The 19408-nt window shown below is 33.1% G+C and overlaps 1 protein-coding gene across 1 annotated transcript; it reads left to right on the forward strand.

The window, feature by feature from the left end:
• The first annotated feature begins 6386 nt into the window (after positions 1–6386).
• Positions 6387–19143, forward strand: LOC144964267 (ras-related protein Rab-28-like). Its single transcript, XM_078898349.1, has 6 exons — positions 6387–6652; positions 8961–9057; positions 9971–10059; positions 11053–11179; positions 12584–12687; positions 16314–19143. Exons 1-6 carry the CDS (start codon positions 6578–6580, stop codon positions 16491–16493), a joined length of 672 nt encoding a protein of 223 aa, XP_078754475.1. The 5' UTR covers positions 6387–6577; the 3' UTR covers positions 16494–19143.
• Positions 19144–19408: the final 265 nt, after the last annotated feature.

Consider the following 19408-nt stretch of genomic DNA (forward strand, 5'->3'; position numbering starts at 1 on the left):
CAGCAACATTTGTGTGGACGGTTGACTAAGATATGCCTTCAGTTTGGGAGTTTCAGCAATTTCTCAAATTTTCGGGAGGCCTTCTCAAAGTTCCCCGTGCTAAGGGAAACAACCCAAATATTCCCTCAACTAATTATAAGACAAAATACAACCTTGTACCTTTAACTAACCCTAATAGGAAAAAAAAAACACCCTGGCACCTTTACAGACTTATAACTAACCCTAATAGAAAAAAAATCCTTCGACCTAGACCTAACCCTAATAGATAAAAAAAAACAAAACAACAACAACCCAGGACTGCGTTGCACTTTTCAATACTTCACAAATCAAAATGGCGGCCGAGAATCAAAACAATGTTCAAATTAGGAAATATTAAACTTTCACAAATCTATCAAGTTTTTTTCTAGAGTTTTTAAAGGGAGGCATACCGAAAGCTCCTACATCCTCAGTCTTCTTTCAATTTGTATTTTCACCGTTGATCTTTTGTCATGTGGTTATTATTCAATTTGTCATCATATAGAAACATTTTAAAAACTCTAGAACAAACCTTGATAGATTTGGATTTGTGAAAGTTTAAAGTTTCCTAATTTGACCATTGTTTTGATTCTCTCTATTATGGTTAGTCATAAGTCTCAGCAAAGGTGCTAGGGTGTTTGTTTTTCCTATTACTATTAGGGTTAGTTAAAGGTATTAGGTTTTATTTTTTCTTTGGGTTAGTTTAGGGAATATTTTTTGAGTTGTTTCCCTTTGTAGGAGCTTTCGGTAGGCCTCCCAAGTAAAAGAAATTCTATCACGAGGAGCTTTGCGAAGGCCTCCTCGGTCCACGGCCCGGCTTATCTTTTAGATTAGTGTGCCCAGCCCTACACAATTGACACCAATATATTATATAGGCTACATACGTTTGATTCTCCCAATACATCTTTACTATAAACTGCTTGAATCTCACCACACCATGAATTTCATATTTAGCTCTTTAGGCTGCATAAATCGAATATCACCTCGAACTTCTGCTTTTGACCATTTTTCAATTAGGATGGCCATTTTTACTATGACGTCATTATGTTCAATATTAATGACAATATTGGTGCTCCTTGAAGAGATTGCAATTTGGATGCACCTTCATTTGGCGTTTACAGATTGTAAACAAAAATCTTAAATGGTTTAAAAGATATGACTGTTTCCGGGTACTTTTGATTGTTGTTGTTCTTTGTGTGTGTGTGTGTGTGTGTGTGTGTGTGTGTGTGTGTGTGGGCGCGCGCGCATGTGTGTGTGTGTGTGTGTTTGGGGGGGGGGGGTAGTCCTCGTTTAGAGAACATTTTCGCGAGGACGAGAGACGCATGCGCACAACCAACATGACGTTCTCTCTCTAATAACTTTTCCGCCGGTGACGTCACAGACTAAGGGTGCCGTCCAATCAAGGGACGCTACTCTTCCGCTAATCTCATTCCCTATAGTCCCGCTCTTCACACACCCATAAAATGGACAATCTACTAAGTGATACCTTCTTCTTCTTCTTCTTCTAGGTTCCATGCCTGGTCCAGGCTTCGGATACTGCATGAATTATCTCTCTCCATTCCTCCATGTCTCTTGCTTTTTCAAACAGCTCTTGGATTGTTAGGTTGGTGAAGCCCTTCAGTTGGTCTGTGAGTGTTTTTCTTTGTCTCCCCCGGGCGCGTTTACCAGGTATTTTTCCACAACTTGCCAGTTATTCATTCTTATCTTTCCTTACTATGTGTCCGAAAAAGGATAGTTGTCGATCCGCTATTAAGGGCATTAATTTCCTTTGTTGGTATGTTTGTTTTAGCACTTCTTCGTTCGTTTTGTGTGCAGTATACGATATTCTCTGCATCCTTCTCAAACACCACATTTCAAAAGCTTCAATGTTCTTTTGTGTTTCTGCATTTGTAGTCCAGCTTTCGCATTCGTATAACAAGATTGGCCACACGTAGCACTTCAAGACTCGGTTATTATAAATTATAATGATATTTATTATAGAATTATTATTATTATTATTATTATTATTATTATTATTATTATTATTATTATTATTATTATTATTATTATTATTATTATTATAATGAAAATAACAACAATAATAATAATGAAAATAATATTAATGATGATGAAGATGATGATGATGATAATAATAATAATAATAATAATAATAATAATAATAATAATAATAATAATAGTAATAATAATAATAATAATAATAATAATAATAATAATAATAATAATAATAATAATAATAATAATTTAATATATAATAATAATAATAATAATAATAATAATAATAATAATAATAATAATAATAATAATAATAATAATAATAATAATAATAATAATCATTCTATAATAAATATCATTATAATTTATAATAACTAGTGGAAAACTTGCAATATTTGCGGAGAAATCAAGGCAGGCTATTAATAACTGGCGGTCATCTAATATATTTATCATACTATAGATAGAATGCGCTTGACCAAGGAGTTCACAACATTGCCATCCGGAAGTATAACGGACCAACACACAAACTCTGTGTAACCATGAACTTTTATAGTCTGGTTAATACAGTTTAGTGATAACAACTCACAAACGCGGATGGCAAAAACAATAACAAAGGCCTGAGTGACGTCATCTTCGAACTATCTATAGATAGAATGCGTTTGGCCAAGGAGTTCACAACATTGCCATCCGGAAGTATAACGGACCAACACACAAACTCTGTGTAACCATGAAATTTTATAGTCTGGTTAATACAGTTTAGTGAGAACAACTCACAAACGCGGATGGCAAAAACAATAACAAAAGCCTGAGTGACGTCATCTGCATACTATCTATAGAATTGTATTTTTGATTGGCCGATTATTATTTGGGTAGTATGTCACTGTCTTACGTGGAATAAACAAATCTTCATGAAATTTTATGTATGATATTACAGTGTCAGTGAGTTCATTTAAGTCATCAGTATTGTTTACAAAAACCTCCCAGTCTGATTTCTCAATCAGTGTTGGAATCAGCTGTCGCGTCGTCTGACCAAATGTTTTTGTCGTCTTCAACTTCGGTTTGTATTTTAGTGTCAGTAACATATTGTTGTGGTCCGAGTCTCCCAGTGGTGGTTGCTGTGTACGTTTATAGCCGTTTTTTATATTTCCACAACACGAATCAAGAATGATGTTACCCCTTGTTGGCACTGACACATATTTGTGATATTTTGGACACTCTGTGCTCATATTACTTTGGTTAAAATTATCCGTTACAATGCGTATGGAATCTGGGTGTGTAGTCTCATACAGTTCGAAATAATTTCTTTTACATTCACAATGTTGGCACTGGGTGAAATCTACACACCGTTGAAAATGACGCTCGTAAATTCCCTTGGTAAATAACAGGGTCGTATAGAGAGGGCGATAAAGGGCGTACGCAGTGTTTCTATTACACGTTATATTGTTTTCGTTTGTTCAAGTATAAACAAACACCCCCTCCTCTCTCCTTACCAGGATTTAGTGTCCTGTCATCTCGAATCAAATTAAACTCGTCAATCTTTACATGAGCGTCATTAATGTTTTATTCAGCCAGATTTCAGAAAAAAACACAACACAGAGTTTTCTCTATAGTCATACAAGTACTTTTACATAAACATTAGGCATCAATGGGGATGATCTATATTAACTTTCCATGTGCTCGAGGTCATTGGTCACGTTGCAAAGTGTGCTCAGAGTGACACACATATGAACAGTGTTCACAGCTTTTGAAACATCTAACATCACGGTTGGTCATGTCGTTCAGCTTGACGCATGGGTATGTTTATAACTTTCATAAACAAAGCAACGTGTTTACATTTTTTAAAAATCCAATCGTTAGACAGCAACAAATCATGTGATTGATGACTCGGACAAAAACCTGAATATAGATCGCTCCCATTCATACTACATTGTTTATTATAGATGTAAATAACTCTACGGATTAAGTAGATCATATGGAGATGATCTAAATGTTTTATGGACTCGAGTTATGGATCATATAGAGACATGAGTCTAAAAGGATCCGCATCAAGAAATCTGCTTACAGCTGTCTAAAATTCCAACAACAATAGATCATGATGTCCATCTCGACTCGTTAGCTTTATTCACAATTTTAATAGACAAAGTAGTCCCTCTCTCTCTCTCTCTCTCTCTCTCTCTCTCTCTCTCTCTCTCTCTCTCTCTCTCTATTAGATCTATCCAATAATTGAACATCAAAAATAAACTATGTGATCGATAACTGGGTTGGAAGAAAGGCTGATTTAGTAATTACTTCCCTAGAACAAATGTGTTGGAAGTTTCAAAAATTGCATGCTCCCACGATTTTTATTGTTTTGAAAACATTTTTCTGAGGGATCATTGGCATGGAGAAAAAAAAAATGACTGTCAGTCTGTGTCCACGGATATGAAAATAATTCCTCTATTACGTCTGTGGTCATAGTTAGATATCCTCAGTTGATTTGTGGTTCGTGTTTTGTCAACCTCTCTTCTCCTCACGCAGTCTCAATTTGTATTAGTTATAATATGTAATTTGCCTCACTAGAAGAGAGAGAGAGAGAGAGAGAGAGAGAGAGAGAGAGAGAGAGAGAGAGAGAGAGAGAGAGAGGGGGGGCGCTTCAACGCCATGCAACCAAATCAGCGGTAAGAAAATAAATATGGAAATAGTGAAATAATAATAATAATAATAATAATAATAATAATAATAATAATAATAATAATAATAATAATAATAATAATAATAATAATAATAATAATAATAATAATCTTTATTGTCCAAATTAAAGGCAATTCATGTGAGGTAAACAATGCTCAGTTTGGTTCATGGTATGAACATCAACACATTTAAAAATACAAACACAGCCATACACGAACATACACGCTTGCACATTGTTTCTACACATGTATACAAAAGAAATGAGCGTACATACAAACACATATACATACATACATACATGCAGACATACATACATACATACATACATACATACATACATACATATATACAGGCACACAGACAGACAGATAGAACGATACGATATATTTGCTGGGACAGCAGATAACCATATTATAAATATAGTGTCTTATATTAAGAAGAAGATGGCAATGGTTGTGATGATGATGATGATGATGATGATGATGATGATGATGATGATGATGATGATGACTACGATAATGATGATGATGATGATGATGATGATGATGATGATGATGATGATGATAACGACGGCGGCAATGTCGATGATGATGATTCACGACACTGCTTCTCTTATTTTCATTGGTTGTCTCATTTTTCCACAATAGATTTGTTAATTAATTTTATTGCGGTTGGAATGAAGGTTGTCTTATGTCGATTTGTCCTACATTTTGCTTCTAGATACCGTCTTCCGGAGCGCAGAAGTTGGAATTTTTCGCTCAACGGATGCCTCTTTTCGTTGATAATGTTAAAAGATTTCTTCTCAACTGCATTAATAAAAGTTGTGTCAAGGCTTCTTAGGTCGGTGTTAATTATTTTTGAAGCCTCTCTGAGGGTTCTATGTAGTTTGGATTTTTCTTTTGTTCCACAGCTTCCATACCACATTGTGATGCCAAACGAAACGATACTCAATATTAATGACTTGTAGATTTGTATCATGGTCTTTCTGTTCACATTGAAAGACCTTAATTTTCTGAGTATATACAAGCGCTGGTTACATTTTTTGATGACATTTTTGGTGTGCGATAATAATCGATACTTCTAACTTATGTGGTATCTGAAAATTACAATACCTGAAGTTGCCCACTCAGTTTATAAACGGGGACGTATTATGAAGCAAGGAGCGACGTAGCCGTCACGTGCGATGACGGCATTCCTCACGATTCTAAAAATAGATTATTGTTGGGGGGGGGGGGGGGGGGGGGGGGGGGGATATCTATTAGGGTGCCTAACAGGCGGTATGCCCCGTCCTATATGTTAAATGTTGCTGTAGGTCAGGGACCCCTTGTAAAACGCTTTGAGTACATTTAGCGGATATTGCTCTATATAAAGCTCAATTAAAAAAAATCACTTTACATTTAGATATATCTAGATTAGATAGTCTCAACTTCTACTTCTAACATCAAAATCAAGCACTTGTGTTGGTCTGGAGGCCCAGCTAATTGATACAAACAATGATAAGAGACAGCACGCCTTTCATTGAATGATATCTTTAATTATGCAATGATATCACTATAGAAAAAAAAGGTCAACATTAAATTAAAACTATAATTTCGTCCTAAAGATAGAGTAATAAGAGTGCTTGGCTGGATGAAGCGATAATGGTTAACAAATCAAAATTTCGCAGTTCGTATCTTCTAGTGATGAAATTTTATTACTTCCGGCAGTGTAAAAACATTGTTGTCTAGAAACGTAATACAAGATGGCGGTTCACTGGTTTTGTCCATTTAATCCCACGATAATGTTATGAATTCTTCACACTGTCTTTATTCCATTCCTCTATATTATGGTCAAACCACGAACTCGTTTTAGCCAACAGTAACGTATTGGACTCCTTAAGTCAGTTTATAAAAAAACAAACATGTCAGACTCAGAGGATGAAACTCCGGACAGAAAATTGAAGTTGGTGGTGATGGGCGATGGAGCATCGGGGAAGGTATCCTGGTTTTGTCCATCTAAATATTTACAATTATTTCTATGTACATGATGGTGGTGACACGTTCATGCCAACCAATTTTTTTAGCTCACGACTGGATCAGATAACTTCCACCGATTCAGAATCAGAATACACGAAACATGATTTATATTTAACTTTACGTGAACTGGGATTTTTTTTGGTGGCGTTTTTATGCACCTCCATTGGAGGTGTACAAAAACGCACCGTTTTTATGCACCTCCGTTGGCGGTGATGGTAAATTAATGAAAATGTTGCTTCATACGTCCATGAGGTTTAAATAGTTTTAGATTGTAGTTTAGCACACTGCTTACGTAGTGATTACCAATGTACGTTTATACAATGACAATAAATGAAAGAATAATAACAATAATTTAAAAAATCAAAAGTAAAAAGAAGCATGGCACACAAATACTGATCTCAAATAAATAAATAATTTTAGAAAATTAAAATCGAAGTTTTTTAAAAAACATGATAAAAAGTTTTTGAAAAAAAACAAAAAGAAAAAAAAACAAAAAAGAAAGAAAAAAAACCCAAACAAAATTGATGTCTTTCTCAATAAAGTAAACTTTAAAAAAATATATATCTACAATGGGAATCGAACCCAATACTTTCAAGGTTAGAGTCGGACAGCTTGTCCACTGGGCTACGGAGCCACCTGACTGTTCATCAGATTTAATAAGGTCTTTCTAAAACATTATTTTTCCTTCAACGCAACTTCTATTTTCTGGTTTTATATTTCGATTTTTAAAATTATTATTATTTTTATATAAATTTATTAACAAAAACATCCCACAGATGTCACAACATAACTTTCACCGTGTCCAAATACAGAAACACAATTTCGCTGATGAAATTGGGTGGGATGCGCATCCGTGACGGAGGTGTATAAAAACGGTCCGTTAAGATACACCGTCAACGGAGGTGCATAAAAACACTACGTTTTTTTTTTCGAAGTGGCTATTGGGACTTAAACTCCAATGCTCATGCGCAAACACAGGGGAGACACAGTGCGGTCAGTGGACATAGGATAGAACTGATTGAAGCAGAAAAAAAGTTCATTAAAAAAATGCCCAAATCAGACTGTGATTCCCTTTCTTCGGGTTGTAAAGTAAACGTGGAGAAGGATTGTTGCGCCATCCATAGCAGTCGCAATCGCTGTCAAAATATTTATTATTTTGCCTTGCTTTTATTTAGACATGTAAAGTGTAAGAAAAGCTTTTCATTTAGACCATAGTTGTTTTGATTGACTGACTTGCATTCCTTTTAAAGGGATCGAACTATTTACAAAAAATTCCAACTGGGCTTCCAATTGATGATTAATGATTTTCTTTCTTGTGAAACAAAACTAGTTTAGACTAATAAATAAATAAATAAATATTAGATTCCCTTTATTCATCTCCAAGGGAAAATTTTTCTTTAGGGTCTATTCCAAGGGAAGACTGGAATAACCCAGGCATCAGCCGCAGTGCAGCGCTGCAAAGTGAGCTAGGGCGAAGTGACTTGCTCAAGGCCACACAACGTAGCGGGTATTCGAACTCGGTACATTTCGGGTACGAAGCAAAGACTATACCGCTGAGCCACGCCGTCTTTACTCAAAAAAAAAAAAATAACATCAAAATATCATAGAGAATACAATCTCTAGCAGTCCTGAGCTGAATTATTGATTGGCATGATACAAGTACATTACTGATTGCATAGTGTCATCTTTCTAGAAAATGAATGCTGGGGAGGAGTCTTTTCAAAATTTAATATTATTATTTATATTGTCGGTTGTATCATAAGCAGCAAAAGTAGTGGAAGGAAGAAACTGGTATTGTCTGTATAATATGGTTCAAAACCTGTTGCAGTTGAGCTGCCATTTTTGTTTTCAAAGGTAGCACATGAAGATGAAGTTGTTGAGGGTTGAATCTATACAGACTTTATTTATTTGTCATGAGAATGTTTGCTTTTATTGAAATGTTGCAATTTGGTTTTTATATATTCCAATTTTTTAAAATGTTGCATTTTAAATTTGCTATATTGTATTGACATGTAATGCTATTTTATGAATATCTCCTTTTTTTAAATTTTGTTATTATTTTCAAATATGTTTAGATGTAAACATGTTTTTTGTTTGTATCTCTCCTGCATGGCATAACTGGCTGCTTGTCGACAGGTACATAAGCTTTGTTTTTTTTTTATCATTAGAATTCTAACAGTGAAATGGTAATTTGTGAATTGATATTTTTGTTGTTGTCCAAAGCTAACTAATAAATACCTTTATTTTACTTTCTGTTTTCTTAAATAGACATCTTTATGTATGAGGTACTCTCAGGAACAGTTTTCAAAACAGTATGGACAAACTGTTGGTCTCGACTTCTACTTGAAGCGAATTACTTTACAAGGTGATGTAGCCTGTACATTTAAATCAAAATATTTTTCTTAATACAGTATTACACATTTATAAATGGTCTCAGAAAACAAATGTTACAGGTGATAAGTAGTCTAGTTTTTTTGTTGTTGTTTTTTTGGAGTTTGCGATTTTCAAAATTATTTGATTTATGCTAGCTTGCATATATATATATATATATATATATATATATATATATATATATATATATATATATATATATATATATATATATATATATATAATATCTATTTTGAAGAGGGTTAAGGTATATTCAGTAGTTAAAGATACTTTTTAAAGTAAAATTGTAAGGTGCTATTTATTTATTTTTTTCATTTTTTGATTTTGAATTTTAATTTAAGGGACGATATCAGGGCAACATGAAAGTACTCACTGATTTCTACTTTGTATTTTACATTAAAAAAAAAGATAGTTTATAACAGGAGAGTGAATACCTTTATGCACTCTCCGTTTTAAATATTTTTGTTGTTGCGTTGCCCTTTATAGGGAATTAGATTAGCGGAAAAGTAGCGTCCCTTGATTAGACGTCACCGGTGGAGAAGTTATTTGTAAACAAACCAACTACAAACCAAGCGCTCCAAATACAAAATTTATTATTCATATTTCTGTACAAAAATGCATAACGTTGATTATGATATCCAATCAAGGGACGCTACTTTTCCACTTATCTCATTCCCTATATGAACAATTTAACCCGTTTCCAGTTGTGTTTTATTTTGATCCAAATACAACATATGTTATTATTATTTTATTAAGAGAGCATTCTGTTAGACGTAGATCAGACCATGTCTTATAGTGATTTTTTTTTTTTTTTTGTTTCAACCATGTTTGGTCATTTTATCATATCTTCATTATTTTTTTTTTTTCAAATTTATTATACTTTCTAGGCAGTATTAATGTTGCCCTTCAAGTCTGGGACATTGGAGGACAAACTCTAGGTGGTTCTATGCTAAATAATTATATATTTGGAGCTCATGTAAGTCAAACATTCCTGGTTGGAGTTTTGCTTTATTTTTGTTTATTATTGCTTGCTTATATTTGAATGTGTTGCATTGGATGAGAATGACATAATTATCAGGAAAGAAAAAGGGCATATAACAAAAATTGCTAAGTGAAACACGGTAACTTTGGGGGAAAAATAAAAAGATAAAGAAGAAGAATGCTATGCACACTAATAATTCTTTTTCACTACCCTGAAACTGCTATACTGTATATGAAACAATGAAATATTGTCTTCACGAGCAATTATTGTTTTTAAAAATTTGCAATAGTTTGCAGTCAGCATCGGGAGCGTCATGGTTTTTGCAGTAAAGACTGAAAAAGCTCACTGGTCTTGTAAGATCTGTTCCCCTAGCAGTAAATGGATAGCTACTTCTTTTATGTTGTTTTTCTTTTTTTTTTTTTCAAAGATTTAATGAAAATAAAGGCGGGGTGGAAAGGAACTAGCCATCCTATCACACGATGTTGTTGAACCAGAATATTGCCCCGATAAAAAGACCATTCCCAAAGTCTGAACTGAAATGGGAATCATTTTACTTTAATTTTTTTTTTTTTTACATATGCAAAAGTCATTATTATAGCAAAAATTATAGTAAAATTATAAGAGATGAAGTGAATAGAAAAGTGCCAGAAGACAATAGAGAATAAAAAATTTTTTCGGCGGTTGATGGGGTTGAACCCGCGACCTTATTGGTACGACAACTCCGCCTGGCCGGTGAGAGCGTGACTCTACCGTATGAGCTATCCACGTTCAAACCCCATCAACCACGGAAAATTTTTTATTCTCTATTGTCTTCTGGCCCTTTTCTATTCACTTCATCTCTTGTTGTTACCAACACAAGTACCTGCTCCACTCACTTTTCTGTAGTAAAATTATAGCAACCTACTTTCAAATAGACTTTACAAATGTATGAAATCGTCATACAGTAGATTGTTTATATATTATATGGTTTTTCTACTCATACTCCAGGGTGTCTTACTGGTTTATGACATCACAAATTATGCTAGCTTTGAGAATTTGGAAGACTGGTTCAATGCAGTGAAGAAAGTGTGTGGTTCAGGTCCGATGCCACATTTAGCTTTGATTGGAAATAAATGTGAGTTTTAATTCTTCTATTATCAATCTGTCCCTGTGGAATTATGCCATTTTTTGGGCAAAATTATGCCAATATTATGCCAAAAAAAAAGGTAAATTATGCCATGAATTATGCCATAAAATCGACATTATGCCATAAATTATACCAAAAATCCGACATTTATGCATGTTCTTGCTTGCTTTTGTAACCCCCAAAACCTAATTTTCACAATAAATATGAATTCTTATAGGTTTAAAAGCTACATTAAGTTGTTTCGTTTCATTAAAAACAACTAAAAAGCAGAAATATATACCAGACTACTTGACAATGTAGAAATAAGTAGGTACACTATTTTAAAGAACATTGATTTTAAACCCTTAGCATGCTACACCAACCTCTGTGGCAGAGTAGCGTGTTAAGAATGGGTTAATTTAAAAAATGTCACCTAAAATAGTTAACGTTTACATGGTCAAATGATTAGGGAAAAAAACAAAACAAACCAAGATACACATGAATGACAATGATAAATAAAAAGAAACGAAATTCCAACAACAATATTTTATTCTTTACTGTAGTAATAATAACAATAGTTGTAATAGTAGTAGTGGTAGAGGTAATGGTAGGAGTAGTAGTGGTCGTAGCAGTGGTATTAGTCGTTGTAGAAGTGGTTGTAGTAGTAATAGTAATAGTAGTAGTAGTAGTAGTAGTAGTAGTAGTAGTAGTAGTAGTAGTAGTAGTAGGGTAGTAGTAGTAGTAGTAGTAGTAGTAAAGTAGTAGTAGTCGTAGTAGTAGTAGTAGTAGTAGTAGTGGTGTTGTGGTTGTAATAGTAGTAATAGTAGTAGTAGTTGTTGTGGTAATGTAGTAGTAGTAGTAGGAGGAGGAGCAGTAGTAGTAGTAGTAGTTATTGTTGTAGTGGGAATAGTAGTAGTAATAGTAGTAGTAGGGGGAGTAGTAGTAGTTGTAGTGGGAATTATTTAGCTTTTTGCTGACGGATGCTGAGTTGGATGCGGAAGGCCAAAGGATGCGGCCGCATCGGATGCTGATGCGGCCGCATTTTCCTGGAGGGACAGATCAATGACATTTTTTCTTTAAGATTATGATCTCCTTTGATTTTGAAGAAAAAACAGATAAGGATATTCACCTGTCATTATTTTAAGTTTGCATGGTGTTTTGCTATAATGTTGAGACAGCCAGAATAAGTTTTTAACTTTAGGACATGTATAAAAGTTAACACAAATGCAATTTTAGTTGTCTTGTTCTTAAAGAATATTTGATTCAAGGGCCCTCTGTTCTCGTGCGTAAACTCAGGTTTCTTTATTGCTTGGTATAGATCCTAATTTTTCTTTTTTAATGACTTTCTGTCTTTTGTCTTTTTGAATTTAAGAATCTTTGTGAAGGTTTAAGACCACAATTTTTGATTTTCAGGTGACTTGGAGCACATGAGAACTGTAAAACAAGACAAGCATCTAAAGTTTGCAACGGACCACAATGCAACTAGTTATTTTATATCTGCAAAAACAGGAGAATCTGTAAGTGGCTTTAAGCAAGAAAATGGAATTATTGAAGAGAATAAAGATAATCAAATATTAATTACAATTATGATAATAATAAAAATGATGAGGCTGATAATAATAATAATAATAATAATAATAATAATAATAATAATAATATAATAATAATAATAATAATAATGATAATAATAATAATAATAATAATAATAATAATAATAATAATAATAATAATAATGATAATAATAATAATAATAATAATATAAATAATGATGATGATGATGATGTCAGGGAAATCTGGTGAAAAGTACTGTGTGATAAACTAGTGTCCTGTATACTAGAAAGCAAGTGTTTGTTTTCCAGAAAGTGGGATAAATCTGGTTGTTTGGGCCATATATATATATATATATATATATATATATATATATATATATATATATATATATATTATATTATATATATTATATATATTATATATAAATTATATTTAAAATATTACCACAATGTTTGGGGCAGTCTACATCAATGTTTCAGGCTCAATTTGCCATCTTCAGGACTGAGTTGTTTTGTTGACTGTTGTTGTTTCTTGAAGTGGTTCCAGTTTGAAGTTAATTAAGAGGAATTTGCGCCGATGGGGACACTTTCCGTAGATCTCACTTTTCATGTTGAGTGTGGCTTCATGAGGTTGTTTGATTATAGTATATTTTTCTTCCAGGCATAAGCTACATTGTTTTGATGTTGGTGTGTATCCTGTTGCTTTAGATAAAATTTTCCATGAAATGTTGTGGTCTATTTTGTTGTCTTTTAATTTCCAAATATGTTCGCTGAGTTTTGTGGATGTTTTTTTGTTAGTGTTTCTAAATGTTGAGGTGTGGAGGTTGTATCTTGTTTTGAAATTATTTTCTGTTAGTCCTACATATTTTTCTTGCTTGTTTGTTTTAGTTTCTGTGACTGTGGCTTGGTAAATTAAACTTGATTCTAAGCATTGTTTGTTTAGTGGGCAATGTTCTTTATTTCTGCAGTTGCATTTTCTAGTGGGTGGGTTTTGCTCTTGTTGGTGGTTTATTAATATTTTTTTGTTGTGGCTTGAAATTATTTGTTCTATGTTGCGCATACACGAGTAACTTATTTTTATGGTATTCCTGTTGATAATTTTATGTAGCTTGTGGTTTTTTGGAAAGTGTGTATCAATTAACTTCAGGAACTGCTGTCCTATGTTTGTGCTGACGTTTATGTCGAAAGGTGGGTTGAACCAAGTTATGTGTCGTTTTCTTGTTTTATGTTCTTCACTTGTGTGTTGGGGTTTACATGAGAGGGAGGCGTCTGTGTATACAAATGGTGTGTTGTATCCACTTTTTGTGAGTGCTTCTTTGTAGGGGGTGCTGCAACGTTGAATATCTCTCTGTTTTCCGAAAGTTTGCTCACCCTCAGTGCTATGTTTTTTGGTATGTTTTCAATGACGGGACGGGGGTGGTTGCTGTTTTTATTAATGTAGCTAATGGTGTTGTTTGGTTTTCTGAACGGTTGGAATGAATTGGATTTTATGTCGAATGTGATGTCGAGGAAGTCAACTGTTTTTTTGTTTGCTTCTATCGTGATTTTTAAATTGTTGTTTTGGAATATTTTCAAAATATTCCAAAACAACAATTTAAAAATCACGATAGAAGCAAACAAAAAAACAGTTGACTTCCTCGACATCACATTCGACATAAAATCCAATTCATTCCAACCGTTCAGAAAACCAAACAACACCATTAGCTACATTAATAAAAACAGCAACCACCCCCGTCCCGTCATTGAAAACATACCAAAAAACATAGCACTGAGGGTGAGCAAACTTTCGGAAAACAGAGAGATATTCAACGTCGCAGCCACCCCCTACAAAGAAGCACTCACAAAAAGTGGATACAACACACCATTTGTATACACAGACGCCTCCCTCTCATGTAAACCCCAACACACAAGTGAAGAACATAAAACAAGAAAACGACACATAACTTGGTTCAACCCACCTTTCGACATAAATGTCAGCACAAACATAGGACAGCAGTTCCTGAAGTTAATTGATACACACTTTCCAAAAAACCACAAGCTACATAAAATTATCAACAGGAATACCATAAAAATAAGTTACTCGTGTATGCGCAACATAGAACAAATAATTTCAAGCCACAACAAAAAAATATTAATAAACCACCGACAAGAGCAAAACCCACCCACTAGAAAATGCAACTGCAGAAATAAAGAACATTGCCCACTAAACAAACAATGCTTAGAATCAAGTTTAATTTACCAAGCCACAGTCACAGAAACTAAAACAAACAAGCAAGAAAAATATGTAGGACTAACAGAAAATAATTTCAAAACAAGATACAACCTCCACACCTCAACATTTAGAAACACTAACAAAAAAACATCCACAAAACTCAGCGAACATATTTGGAAATTAAAAGACAACAAAATAGACCACAACATTTCATGGAAAATTTTATCTAAAGCAACAGGATACACACCAACATCAAAACAATGTAGCTTATGCCTGGAAGAAAAATATACTATAATCAAACAACCTCATGAAGCCACACTCAACATGAAAAGTGAGATCTACGGAAAGTGTCCCCATCGGCGCAAATTCCTCTTAATTAACTTCAAACCGGAACCACTTCAAGAAACAACAACAGTCAACAAAACAACTCAGTCCTGAAGATGGCAAATTGAGCCTGAAACATTGATGTAGACTGCCCCAAACATTGTGGTAAATATTTTAAATAATAATTCGCTCCATTACTACATGTCGAGCACTTTTCGTACCATATTTGTATCAAACACGATTCAATATATATATATATATATATATATATATATATATTGACTCTGAAGGGCCACTGTCCAGTCACTGTCGGGTCGATAGAGGGTTCAGATATAGACACACTTCTTTCAGAATACAAAACCATTGAATCGTTTATTTGAATGTTAAACTGCTAGAAGTTGTGAACTAAAAAAATACTGTACACAAATGAATATAACAACTTAAGAAAGTGAACAGAATACGAATATATTACGGTTTGGTACAAAACCTGTCGTTAGTCAATAAACAGAATATGAAATACATTACATTTTGGGCTAAAATCTATTTTCAGCCAATAACAAAAAGAATGTGAATAGTAATACTTCATGATAATTTGAGATAGCTGGGAGAAAAGTTTGCTGTATTTTTGGATTTAATGGAGAGTATTACAATATGTAGTGTTTTGTTCCTTTCTGAACTATATTCCTTTTTGTTCCATACTTTTTCGAATTGCATATTTGCGAGTTGACTGATCTTCCAATTAAGCTCTTGGGACTACTTTTAATTCATTAATATAAAACTGTGAGATGTGTATAATTTTTGTCTTTTAGTTTAAAATTTTAAAAAAATCAGCCCAAAAAACGTATTAAAAATTTTTATTTTTGGATACTTATTCTCAATATTTTTTAAAGAAATTGGCTGAAGGCAAAATGTTTTTTTTGTTATTTTTTATTTTTTATCTTCTTTTTTTTTTGTGTGTTCTGCATCGTACAATATATTTATTTCGCTTTGTGATTGAGATACCATATTCCAGTATTTGTTCTTGTGTTAATTATATATATTCTTGTCCCATTCACAGGTGCCACTCACTTTTCAAAAAATAGCAGCAGATATACTACAAGTAAAACTCACCAAACCTGAAGTGGAACAACAACAACGGGTTGTCAAAGCTGAAATTATTGAATACAAAAACTCATACGCACCCCAAACTGCTAAAAAGCAGCAACAACCGAAGAGCTCCATGTGTACAATCTCATAACTTTGATTTCAGTCGAAACTACAAATTTTATTTTCATATATTTATTATTATAATTGTTTTTAAAAAATTATTTCTTTATTTGTTTATTTTTTGTGCCATCAGTATGCACTTTTTGACAGAAGATGGACAAGTCAAATAACGTTAAGAATTGTGATTTTACACAACTGTATTTTGAAATAACGAAATTTATTTATCAGATAGGTCAACATACTCAATTTCAGCAGCTTTTGATCGTTGACCGTAGCCTATCTACAGCAGCTTTGAGCAATTAAAAGAAAAAAATTAATTATTGATTTCATTATTGAATCACTTAGAATTTTCAATTATTTTGCTTTTTCTCACTTATTTTGGAAATCTCAATTTCAAAGTTCTGCCATTGACTTTTTTATGAGTTCTTTTCTTACTCAATGATTTCAATGTGCAGCTTACTGTAGTTTCGTTCCTTCACCAATCATCTTCTTTCTATTACAGAAAAATTAAAAATTTTAAAGAAATAGAAATGGAACTATTTTTACATAATATAAATGGTAGTAAAGAATCTCAGATCAGTGTAAATGATAAAGTGTGAAACAATCATTTATTATTTTGTTCTATTTTTAAAGGATGGTCCTGTGATTTTCCATTTTAACAAAACAAGATTTTATGAACATTTTAGTAAATGCCCCTTCATTTACAGATATTTTGTTAAAATTTGCGTAAAAGGTTCAATCAGTACTACTCTTAAGAAAAGGGATTATTATTTCTCGACCTTTAGATTGATTTTATTTGCCATTCTCTAGCAAAACATTTTTATTTATTTTTGTTTCCTTTGGAAAACTTTTCCTTTAAATATCAATTGATTGAAATGCGACATTAAAATTCCTCAAACTTCAAAATTTAGATTTGAGACTTTTTGACAAGTTAGTGGTCATTTTGAGTATTTTATTATTTGATGGGCAAATTTTCTTTACCAAATTTTTATAAAAATGAGTTTTGTCAGAGTGTAGTGATAATATCCACAAACCACAGCAAGGATTAATGGAGCCACATTTTTTCAATCAGTCGTGATTTATACTCATTATCAATATCACTCATGAAGCACCTTACAGTGACTGATGGCTGAGAGAAAAAAAAAAAAAACAAACTTAAAAGAAGGGTGCTCCTATAAATTTCTGTGGCTTTTTTAACCTATGAAGCATCAAGCAGATTTTATAAACATTAGCGTCTGTCGTAAAGACTCACTTATTTTATACCAAAAGAAATGAATAGCAATCGGGCCGAAAATTGGTCAGTCTAAGGGGTTAACTAGTGGTCACAATTGTTAACTTTATAAAATAATTGGTCACCAGTGTATTGCTTTTTGTGAGTTTTGGCATCAACTTTAATTTTTCAAAATTTAAGTTATTCTGTGTACTTCTGTAATTAGAACTAGAGATTCTTAGTTCTCCAAAAGTAACGGTTAGGTCGGCTTTCAGCATTTGTGTACCAATTGAAAATTTTGCTAATTTGTGATGGTTATCATTAAATGTCTTTGAAAAGGCTCACAATTTTTATAACTTGCCCATATCGTTATACTTGAGTTACAAATCGATTATTTTGCAAGGAGCTTATTTCTCAATTTGATTTGTACCATAAAATGTAAATCAAATTATGAGAAAAATAGATATTATCTGTTGAAGTATAAGGGTCTTTGCAATTTCAGAAAGAGAGAAGGTGTATAGGGTATTGTACAGTCTTCCACAGGTGACGATTTTTTTTCCCCTCAGGATAGCATTTATAGTCACCAATCCTTTCTATGTTTCCCTAGTCTCATATTTCAATCTTGTTCTTTTTAAAAATGTTCCATTACTTTGTTTCAAATATTCTTTGACCCTTTAAAGGCAGGGTCTGATTTTACTGGAATCTTCATTTATAGAGTCCTAAATCGCATTGCTGTTACTGCTGTCTTGATCAAATGGAAATGTCTGCGGTAATTGTCAGATAAACAATGGGGAATTTTATTATTTAAAATTTAAAGGAAATTAAGTCTTGTTGTGAAGTAGTTAAATTATCTCATTCTCATTGTTCATATAAAAATAGCATCTTTATTTCAGTGGCTCAGGTTTGTCTTGATAAGCAAAATTTACGACTTGAAAATGTATGCCTACACGTTTCTACTTTGAATTTACCTTTTTGTTTAATAGTTCAGTGGGATGTCATGGCAAATCATTAAAGTCTACACCTTGCTACTTTTAGGTATGTCACTGTTGTGTAACTCACAATATGACCTGATTAATGAGTAGCCACTTCAACAATATACTCTCAGGGATGGCATTGTGCACACGGTTTCCTCTGCCCACCCAGCAGTAGATATGTCTGATAGCATGTCCTTTCCAATTGACTTGCGAATATGCATTCAATGCTTGTCTGTTGAACGTCATAAACTTTTAATTTCTTGAGCCTTTTTTTTTTTGCTCTGAGAGATCACTTTTATGTAACATGGTATTCGGATGACAAATACACTTGCCTCACTTGTGGCCTTCAACAAGACACCTGGCCTTCCTTACTGGATGCTGTTCTCACGGCGAGCCATAGTGATTTCTAAAAAGTTCTCTTATTCAAGGTAAAATCTTCTTCACAGAGATGAGAAAGAGCTCAACAGAAATAAAGAAAGAAATTCAAAAAGAAAAAATTATAAAAATTTTAAAGGATTGACTTCTTAAAAACGATAGTGATGATTTATTGTCTTATTGTGGATAAAGGTCTTTTAGCACATCCCTTCCCTCCCAAATCCAATGATCAAACCTATTTTATATTTATCTAATTCCATTCGTTTTATTATGCTAATGTTACTTCGAATTGTACATATAATTTTGTTTCACAACAGCTGCATTCATGTAGACATATTTAAATCACAGCTTCACGTGTAGGGGAATCAGTTTATTTATAAAATTCTT

This window comes from Berghia stephanieae, chromosome 2 (assembly GCF_034508935.2).
Source record: "Berghia stephanieae isolate SIO BIC M18660-M18661 chromosome 2, UCSD_Bste_1.3, whole genome shotgun sequence".
Classification (NCBI taxonomy): domain Eukaryota; kingdom Metazoa; phylum Mollusca; class Gastropoda; order Nudibranchia; family Aeolidiidae; genus Berghia; species Berghia stephanieae.

Bases quoted from the DNA above. Each gene is read 5' to 3' on its own strand.
- LOC144964267 (XM_078898349.1), top strand. From the start codon at position 6,578: ATGTCAGACTCAGAGGATGAAACTCCGGACAGAAAATTGAAGTTGGTG. The intron at 10,060-11,052 runs GTAAGTCAAACA...CTCATACTCCAG, and splicing joins ATTATATATTTGGAGCTCAT to GGTGTCTTACTGGTTTATGA. The intron at 12,688-16,313 runs GTAAGTGGCTTT...TCCCATTCACAG, and splicing joins CTGCAAAAACAGGAGAATCT to GTGCCACTCACTTTTCAAAA.